Source organism: Rhinolophus sinicus, linkage group LG01 (genome assembly GCF_036562045.2).
Source record: "Rhinolophus sinicus isolate RSC01 linkage group LG01, ASM3656204v1, whole genome shotgun sequence".
Classification (NCBI taxonomy): domain Eukaryota; kingdom Metazoa; phylum Chordata; class Mammalia; order Chiroptera; family Rhinolophidae; genus Rhinolophus; species Rhinolophus sinicus.
Window position 1 is genome coordinate 161734347 of NC_133751.1, and position 10643 is coordinate 161744989.

At 40.8% G+C, this 10643-nt stretch overlaps 1 protein-coding gene across 1 annotated transcript; it reads right to left on the bottom strand.

The window, feature by feature from the left end:
• Positions 1-3927: 3927 nt before the first annotated feature.
• LOC109451248 (intraflagellar transport protein 70A) lies at positions 3928-6720 on the bottom strand. The gene has a single exon (XM_019739327.2). It carries the CDS (start codon positions 6379-6381, stop codon positions 4384-4386), a length of 1998 nt encoding a protein of 665 aa, XP_019594886.1. The 5' UTR covers positions 6382-6720; the 3' UTR covers positions 3928-4383.
• Positions 6721-10643: the final 3923 nt, after the last annotated feature.

The following is a 10643-nucleotide window of genomic DNA, read 5'->3' on the forward strand; positions in this document are numbered from 1 at the left end:
AAATTATTTACGGGGAGGGTTATGATAATACATATATAGAGTTACTTTTAAATTTAGCAAAGCACACGGAACTAAAAAGTGATTAGAGTAAATGATACTTAGGCGCCTTTGAAGGAAAAAAAGTATGAGAATACTCTTAAATTCTGGAAACCCTTTTGAAAAAGTTTCCACTATCAAAGTTCATAGCTTCTAGATAGTTCAGGATTTTTCAGATTCCTTCTTTGAAAGCCAAATATTTATTAAGAATTCGTGAATGCATGACAATAAAAAAAAATTAAGAGGTTTTACTGGTTAAAAAGCTGCGTATGAGTAAACCAGAATACTCTATCTAGATTGAATGCCTTAAAAAGTTCAGATGTCCTGATTTTTTCTGTTTATTCATTTAAAATAATTTCTTTAGTTTGAGTATCAGGATCATTTCATTCTCAAATAGACTGTGCCCCACTCTTCATGGCGGCATGTATCTTTCACGTAGTTCCTGTTATGTCTGTATGCAACAGTGGTTATCAACCTACACATTAGTCATGTGGGGGGACTTTTAAAAAACTGACCCCTCTCTTCCACTCCCATCTCCATAAAGTAAAACAGAATCTTTAGGGGTTAGGGCCCAGGCATCTCTATTTTTGAAAACTTTCCCAGCTGATTCTGGTGTGGAGTGAAGACTGAGAGTTATTAGTAGACAGGAAAAAAAGAAGGTAGGTAACAGGTACTCAATTGATTCTCTTGTTCTTAGCTTGCTTTTAATTTTTCCTCCCCAAGATCTAAGCTAAACTGAGTAGTCAGTCTCATGGAAGAGTGGGAGCGTTTAATGTCTTGGCTCAAATAGACTTTGCAAGTAAAGGTAAAGCTTTATGAAGCTTCACAAGTTTCTGGTAACACTGTAAATACATGTGGAAGCAGCTGGCCCTCTTCTGCGATTTCTGTGTAAGTACCTCATACATAGCCCTTTGCACTTAAGGTGCAGAGAAGCCTTCTGACAGCTGCTCTTACTATGGGAGGTGGCTAGAGACCATCGTGGAGAGAAGAACATCACTAAGTTGAAGACGGATCATAAAAAGTGATTTAAAAAAAAAAGAGATGATGAAACAATAGGTGGGTCTATAATCTCTGTCCAACCCAGCGTGTACCACAGCTAAATCTGTGCCTGCTGCAAACAATATATGGTGCCTACTCAAATTCCCTTCGGCACACTTTTGAAAACTATCATATAATTTAGGCCAGCCCAGGAATGTGCTCACTAAGTGTACTTTGGGAAATACTTATTAAACAACCGATTTCCTGGTGAATTCAGGAGTCTGGACACTGTGGACATACTTTTTAGAGCAGTTGCCATGAGTGCTGGTGAAACCTTTAGTCATGTGTCTTTTGTCTTAAGCATTTGGTTCTTGTACTAAAATAATTGGAAACAAAATATTAATAGCAATACATGCTTTTTCATTCACCTTTCTTGGTTCCCATTTGCACAGTATGATTTTAGCCATTTGTTATTTTGAATTGAGGTACCTGGACATTGATAATGATGTGTTCATTTTCACAAACGTGGAAATTTCACTTTTGAACAAAGGACTTGGACTCAGTTTACATGTTTACCTAATATTCATAATCAAATTATTGGTGGTCCTACTTAAATTAACAAATGCACGTCTTTCATACTTGAAGTGCACATAGAATTCTCTATTTTCAAATAATTTTTCCCTATGAAGGAAATTCCTTTTCTAATATATAAACATTATGATGTTGTAGACAGGATTTCAGTATGTGATGGATCAATCTTGGCCCAAATCCAAGGGAGCTGATTTAATTAAGCAACCCAAAGAACCTCAATTAATTGTGGACCTAAGTATAAAATAATCGCCTGTAAAGACCTTCCAAATCCCCCCGCCCAGCCAGGAGAATATTAAAATAAGACCACACTCTACCTATGGCTAATTAATTACTTTCTGGCTAATGCCTGGCTCTACTTTTCAATATAAAATGATTATGGATACAGAAAAGCAAGTGTCCTCTAAGAGTATATTTAATTCCCAATGTCATAGGACATTTTAAATAAGTATATCACACATCCTTAAAATTTGTCACTGTTTTTCTATTGTGGTCAAATAGAGTTTAAAAGAAAAAGAGATTATGGCAAGTATCCAAATAAACCTCACTGTATTCTACAAATTGTGTACATCCAATGCTTTCTGTGAGTGCTCTTAAAATTTTCTCTGCCTTTAACAATTTGAGAGCCACTTTTAATTGATAAATGTTACCTCATTTACAAAAATGCATGGTTCTATGGTTTCTAAAGTCACTTTGATAACCAGTGCTCTCTTACCTAACACTTGTTAAAAGGTTGTTATGTACCTTTTACACCTGCTTGTGGTTTCAACTGCCAGCTATCAGAGACGTGTCCCTGTAATTGACAAAAGGTGGTAAGGTAGGTAGATTTTTCATTTCTTATCTTGTGATACATGGCTAATGCCTGGCTCTACTTTTCAAGATAAGATGATTATGGATACAGAAAAGCAAGTGTCCTCTAAGAGTATATTACTAGTAAACACTACTATCTCCTAAATAGATCCTTTGAAGACAGAAAAAGGAAACACTCTAAGAGAAAGCTTTATAACCTGGGGACTGTCTTCCTGTTCATTGTGGCTTTGTCCTTTGGGAAAGTCTATGTGACCTCTCCTCCTTGTATGAAATAAAACAAGGGTGTAAGGACTGATGATTTGATTAGGTGAGTTAGTTACAGAAGTAGCTCTGGCATCTATTACTTCCACTCTGTTATCCATTATTTCTGTTCTGTTAACGGCAGCAGACATTTGATTAACTACTGAGATTTGGACATGAAGGGAATCCAAGGTAGGTTGTGAAGTAAATCACATAGCTAAACCTTCACTTCATCTTCACCTCACCTGTTCCTGTTTCCAGATTTCTGGCAGACTGGCAGTGGGAGTTCTCCTCCTCAGGGGCAGGAGAGGCTCTAATTAGTTCAAGAATAAGTGATAACAAATGCCTATTACAATAGCCTGCATATATATCATTTATATCATTTTGGGGATATCATTTTTTGGAAGAATTAAAAGCAAATTTCCCCTTTCCCCCAAATATATACATTAGTAAACTAAAAGGGGAAGTTAAAAGAATTAAAGAATTTATAAATACTTACAAAATTTTTATCTGCAAAATCACAGCAGAGAACGAGGCCTGCCTTATATACATTTCATAGCTTGAGTTGTAAGCAAAAACTCCAAGTAAAAATGGGCAAAAATCTAAATTTCTTAGTAGTAATCAATGTTATAGCATCCAACAATAACAACTAACATTTAGATTAGGTGTTAACATTTACTATTATATAATACAAAGCAACAGAAAAAATTCATTTGAAATACAATTATATATTTCATTTCCTTACTGACTTGTTTTTATACATTCAGGTCATAAAAGAAGGCAACTTTGTTCTATATGGCTTATAGAGAATCAGATGTTACAGTCAGATATAACTGTTAAGAGCACCTAGTAGTTCAAATGACTGAAACCTCAAGGGGTAAATGAATTTCTTATGGCCTAAAATTTGACTGGAAGGTCTGAAATTCATACCTTAGTCTTTTCATTGCCAGTTCAGTGCTTATTTTCCCCTACATTAAACATATTAGAAAGCTTTCATACTTGTTGTCAGTATTCACAAGGAGACACAATCAGTTCTGGAAAATCAAAATTGGAAAATGAAGGGAACTATTGATTATAAAACTAAAGACCAACCAATCAACCAAGTTACGGAAGAAAAATTAAGTCACAAACCACACCTCATAACCTGAGAAGAACCAAGAAAAAAATCATCCATTTAATACTGGTACTTCACAAAGAGTTTAGATCAGGATCCAAAGTCGACTTTGTTGAGACACAGAGGTTAAAGGACTGCAAAAATGGAGTGGAGTCATACTGTTAAGGTCAGAATTGGTCTTATTGGACAGCACAGTCTATCTTAAAATGGCATACTGAACCTGTCTTTGTTGGTTGAGAAATGGTCCAGCCATGGGCTGCAATCATTTAGTCACCAGAGGAATGCAAACACACCATGCCACACTCTTTTTTACAGCCTAAAGTAGAACATAAATGGCGATTTAGGGTTACCTGCTTATATAAAGATGCCATTCTGGCAATTGTTGTTTGAGGGAAAGACATGGAGACTTACTGGCAGAGAGAATGCAAAACTGATTTAGCTCATACTGTATGCTCCATACTCCTCTAAATTAAATGGGAAACTTTCTTACACAATATTTGTTATTATAATTTTAAGTGTACAAAGCTCAACATGTAACAAATGTAAAGATGCCAAGGATAAGTAAGATTTAAAGAGTGAAACAGAGTTAACAAAGCCAAAGCCAATATGAGACATGACTACATATTCCATCCTATAATCTCAAAAATCAAAGCTTTTAACTGTCTGGATTCATACGTGACTGTATTCTTTCCACTATGCATTCTTTCTTCTTCCAGGGGTTGTTCAATAATGGCAGGTACATTCCTACCATAAAGTTCACAGTGTTCTAGAAACTGGACACATTCTTGAATAACACTGTCACAAAGTACGGTCATATGTTTTGACATGTTTTCTAACAAGGACAGGAAGCATCTTTTGGCATAATACCAGGTATCAGTTCCCAGTTTTTTATTATAAGGTTCTAAGCTTTTGATAACTCGAGAAATCCCAAAGTCATGATTTCCTTTGGCACAGTAAAGTGTCCCAATCACCAAATTCACAATGCAGAGATGGTAGATTTTCTTGTCTGGGTCATTATAGGAGAGCTGCTCTTCCTCCTTCTCAATTTTCCTCATCAACTCCTCGGCTTCTTCATTTTGACTCGTCATAATATATGAAACACAGAGGTTGGCCAGTACAATAGCACTGACATTCAGGATGTTGTTATAATGCTTCTTGACTATGGGCTCATAAAAACCGATGGCTTCTTTGTATTTGTTTTCTTGCATGAACAGAACATGAGCCACATTCAGCTTCCACACATCATGGTCATTGCAGAATTCCACAGATTTGCGGAAGATCTTTTCTACCATTGGGTAATTTTCAAGGTTCCAGTAGATTTTCGCCTGGGCCATCAACACAGGAATATATTTCTCCAGGATGTCGTCGTATTCATTCACTGCCTTTTTGACAGCTTCATCATCGCTACTGTGTCTTGCTTCCTGCACTTCTTTGGTGAGTCTGCGGAGCTGCTCTGTCAGTATCCCTGCTAGTCCATCAAGCTTAATGAACGCCTCCTCAGGAGCTGTCGGACAAGTGATCATGGCATCCAAGAAGTCATAGAGATAGGGTGTGAGGAACTTATAAGTCAAGTGAGCATTCTCTGCCAGGACATCTGCTGCCAGGTCAAAATACTCATACTTACAGTAGAGCAACAACAGGTTGCCAAAGGTCTCTGGGGGGAAGGGGTTCTGTTGGAGCAAAAACTGTAGCTTTTCAAACCCTTCTGTAGGCCTGGCATCCATGTTCATTAGCGCCTGGTTGTGCAGGGTCACAGGGTCTAACTCCTCCTCTGCCCTAGGTGGCATGTCAGTGAGGGTTTCCTGGGCCACCTCATAATTTCTCACTTGGTATTCTATGGCTGCCTTGAGGTTGAAGGCTTCCACCAGAGCAGTCTGGTGAAGGACTAAAGTGTTGCCAACACTGCGAACATCAATGCCTTCGGTGGTCATGCCCACACCTAGCTCTGGGTGCTGGCGGATGCCATGCTCAATAATGTCTGCAATGTACTTCAGAGCGGAGGCATACTGCCGGTTGCTGTAATAGGCTAAAGCCAGGTTGTAGGAAAGGTCAGGCCGGTAGCCCGAGGCCTGCAGGGCTGCAAAGAACTTGGAACACGCGGCTTCATACTGTCCCTCCTTGTAGAGCAAACATCCCAGGTTGACCTGGCCATCGGGCTCATTCTCGCCCCCACTGTCTTCTCCCCCTTCCCCACTCAGGAGCTGCTCCACCAGGCTCCTGGCCCCAGGCAGGTCGCCCTCGCTGTACTTGATAGCAGCTTGTAGATGGAGGACCCGGCTGTGGTAGGTGGGGTTGTCCAAGAGGAGGAAGGCCACCCGGGTGGCCTCTGGATAAAGGCAGGCCTTGTAGAGGGCCTGGGCCTGGTACAGGCGGTACTGCTCCAGGTCCGGGTGCAGCTGGCTCAGCTGCTCATAGCACTCGGCCGCCAGAGCGAACTCCTGCAGGCGGTAGTAGCAGTAGCCCAGCAGCGACAGGCCGGCGCGGCTCCTCGGGCTCCGCTGGAGCTCTCCGCTCAGCAGCTGCACCGCTTCGGCGTAGCGGTTATCCCGGATCAGCCGGTACACGACGGCGGTGAACTCCCCGTCGGGGATCTGAGTGCCGCCCAGCCCCGCCATAACCGCCACGGAGGTTGTGCGTCCTGGTTACCAAGGCAACAAAGCCAACCGGAAACGGAAAGCTGACCGGAGATTTCTTGCCACGGAAGGAAACCGTTAGTAATAAAAAGGAATCACTAAGGTTGGGTTTTTCGATTACTGATGCAGTCCTCCAAGACAGGCTGCGGAGGTCGTGAATCACAGAAGAGAGAGGAAAGTCTTCCTGGTAGTTCAGAGAAGGAAACTACCTCCCGGCATGCACCGGTCAAAGGCATCCAGCGGCTTGTGAGTGCGCGCGCTGCTTACTGGGAGATGTAGTCTCTACGGAAGGACCTGTGGGGTTTCGCTGGCCTGTTCCTGTAGTAGGTGAGGGTTGCTGGCTGCTTGTAGTGTAACGTTGGTCTCGGGCGGCGTTGGAAAGTTTAGGGTCTTACGTGCCTTGCATTTTTGAGCCTATACACTGTGTGCTTCATACATATGGTGTCGTTTCGCGTTTTGTTTTTGGAAATTAATGGGAAGGAAAAGCTGGAATATTTCCTTGGAGTTCTCCTAGAATTAGAGTAGGTTCTGTTTCTAAGCTGCCTTGATGGCATACTTTCCAAGAACATAATATGCAGAGACCAAGAGCCCTTACTTTTGTCGTTTCCAAGGTTGACAATAGGAAATGGTTTTCTGAATCTTGTACTGGGAGTTCTTCAATTTCATTTTATTTTATTAGTTTTTCCATTTTTTAAGTTTATTGGGGTGACAATGGTTAGTAAAATTACATAGATTTCAAGTGTTCATTTCTGTAATACATTATATATCACATTGTGTGCTCACCACTGAATCAGTTCTCCTTCCATCACCAAATATTTGACCCCCTTTATTTTATTATGTTTTCAGTTTACTTTTATTTTTTTATATTAGTTTCATGTGTACAAAACAGCATAATGATCAGACATTCACACCCCTCACAAAGTGATGACCCTCCCCCCAGGTCTACTACCCCTCTGACATCGTATATAGCTGTTACATTACCACTGATTATATTCCCTATGCTGTACTTTACATCCCGTGACCATATATATGTGTATATAGGGGGTGCCAAAAAATGTATACAAGTAGACACTTTGGTCATCGTTGCTCAAGCTCATCGTAATCAGGAGTGTCTGGACACTGATGGTAACCACTTTGAGCACCTCTTTTAATTGCAGAAGTCAAATGTGACTGTATTCATCTTTTGTTATTGGTATGTATTGAATATTACAATTTTAATATAGTTTTCCTTTCTTAAAATTTGTATGCATTTTTGGCACCCCCTGTATATACATATATATGAAATTATAGTTGACATTCAGTATTATCCTACATCAGCTTCAGGTGTACAGTGCCGTGAGACTCTCAATTTTAGATCCAACTGTCTTCCGCTTCCCTTTTTAATAAATAATTATTACTGAGCAGATATTGGTATTTAAACCTGGCCATATTTACTGCCCTGGGCCCCCAACTTTTTTTTTTTCCCCCTTCTTCCACCTCCCCCCAACTCCTGTTCAAGCCTTAATGTTTCTCAGTCTAGTTGTGTAGGACACAGCTCCCCGGCCCATGCTGGTATTATGAGTCTTGTGCTCCCCCCAGCGGAGGCTGTAGGTCACAATGGCTGCTGTCCCCTCACAGTGGCACACAGTAGCCCTTGGCAGCCCTTGGCAGCACTTGGCAGCTTACGCCAACCTATGCCAGCCTCCAGCTGCTCACGAGAACTGTTGTTCACAATCTTAGCTATAGAGGGCACAGCTCATTGGCCCATGTGGGAATTGAACCAGCGACCTCACCATTAGGAGCACGGCGCTCCAACCACCTGAACCACCAGGCCAGCCCTCCAACTTTCACTGAGAATAAGAAAGCAGTCTTGCTTGATCTCCCTAGTGCTCCATTGATTTTCCATGATCTGTATTGGCCTGTCTAGTACCCAAGATAAATGGTGTCTGAATAAAAGCATGTCTTTGCTATACACTTAAAGACTTCAATGCAAGTCCTTTATCTGCCTTTATAGTTTGCTGCCCACACATCTTTTTTATATATAAATTTCAGAGCCAACGTCAACTATATTATATGGTACTCTATTAGACGATTTACATATATTAATTCTAATCTTAATATCCACCCTATATTCTGTATATTATAGATGAAGAATCTGTGTTTGAGAAAGATTCAAATAATTTTCTCAAGTCCATACAGAAAATAGTGGCTTTGTCATGATAACCAAGAGCTAATTTCAGTGGGAAATAGTGACTGCCGAATAACCAACTCTATGTACTTCCTATAGATGAGTGTTTGGTGCCAAGTTATATGATGGAAGATTGGTGTGTTTTTTTCTCCATTAAAAAACCCAACCAAGTTGGTGTGGGCAGTAGAAATTTGAACTTCGAGGCCTGAATTGCAGCTGTGAGCAGATATTAGGAAGTAACTAGTGGGAGTGGTATGGCTCCTAGTCACCTGGAATAGCTAGGAGGAGACTTCTGCGGGCCTGTGATTGCTCCCCTCATAAAACAACTGACTTTATGTACTCATTCAGTCTTTCCTCTTGGCAGAGCTGTGTTCTTATGGGTGGAACCAGAAAAGGAAACTCCCACTGCATGAATACCAGCACAGGCACAAACCATGCCCATTTCAAGAGTGAGTGTGGCTCTGGGCCACCGAAGTTGCCCAGAGAAAGCCATTGATGAGGATCACTATAACCCCACTTGGAGGCTTCTTACAACCCAGTCCCTGAGTGTACCCTCGAAGGGCCTTCAACCCAGAGAGGTTGAGGGACGCTGCTAGTGCTGCTCAATAATCGAGGGTGAGTCGGGCAGGATCTTCACCTCTGTGGCTGCATGACTACACTTGTCCCTTGGAAACTCAGGCTCACTATTTTAAAATCCTTATGTATGACTGTTCCCTTGGGTAAATTGCTATTAAATCAAGGTAAGATGACAGAACATGGAAACAGGAAATTACCTTTTATATCTTTAGTCTGTCTCACTGTTACTGAGAGTTTTATTTGCATCATGAAAACATTCACCTTCAAATGCCTTCCCGGAAATGTATGAAGAATAGGAGGACTGTCTGCTCTCCCCCAAATTTCTCTGATCCCTACAGGCATCAGTTGAGGTTCCCCTCTTTGTGTTGGCACCTATCTGTGAATGTGGCAGCTGAAGGGGGCAGGAGGGAGGCCGTTCTGTGTCTTCCTCCATATTTCATGTGCTGCTGCTCCTGAGGTCTGGCTTGAAAAAAGCAGGACATTCGGCTTAGACAGATGGAGGGCAGGGTCATTTTCAAAATGAAATGAGTGCACAAATCACACTGTGAAATTGGCATGACCATCATTGCTGCTGTGATAGACTGACTTTTATTTAGTCTCTGATAGGCAGTCAGGGAATAGATTCCATTTTTTTGTTTGTTTGTTTGTTTTTGTGTGTGTGTGTGGGTGTCAGGGAGATCGTGAAAGAAAGCCTTTAAATTCATGATAGAAATTCTGGAAAGCGAAAAATGGGGTGGAATATTATCAAATGTCATAAGGATCATTTTGTTTCCAACAGAATCTTGAAAAGCTGGAGCATATATCAAAAAGTAAGTGTACCCTACCATTCCTAGCAATAAGAAAGCATTTACTGGTTGTAATAAAATGATTTAGTGCCTATTGAAAGGAATTAGGTTTTGGGAAAATGACGTTGGACTCAGGGTGGATTTTGCTGCATAAGAGGAGGCATTTTTACCACGTAGAATTCCATTTAGGCAAAATGTACAGAAGCTAAAAGCATGTTTGGTTCTTTAACATGGTTGTTTCTGCCTGCCAAAATGTGAGATGATGAAATCCCACATTCAATTTGTATGTATAATCTATTTGTCATTAACTTTTAAAACTAGTTGGAAGGTGTGTTTTCTTATTTATCCTATAAATGTGACTACTTCCTGTTGGTAACCATTGATAATTTATTAACATCTCAACAACCACAGCTATGGTCAGACATCTTCCTTGCTAAAGGAAGAAATTCCTGCAAAACCATTTTCCGATTCTTCTTTCTTTCCCCCTTTCATTCCAGGCCATTTTCTGCAGGATGGCCAGTTTGGAGGATGGTGTGGGGGGGAACTTAGTTACCTTGCTTCCTCTCCCCGCCATCTCCCACCATAAACAGGGAAGAAAAGAATAAATTAGTGCCAAATAGGTAATCTAGTTGACTGATTTTTTAGGAGCATCTGTTCAATCTTTTAAGACTTTTGGAAAGATTTTATACCAGATCAATGCCTGGGAACATTTATCT

Excerpts from the sequence above, each read along its gene's own strand:
- LOC109451248 (XM_019739327.2), bottom strand. The coding sequence starts at position 6,381 with ATGGCGGGGCTGGGCGGCACTCAGATCCCCGACGGGGAGTTCACCGCC.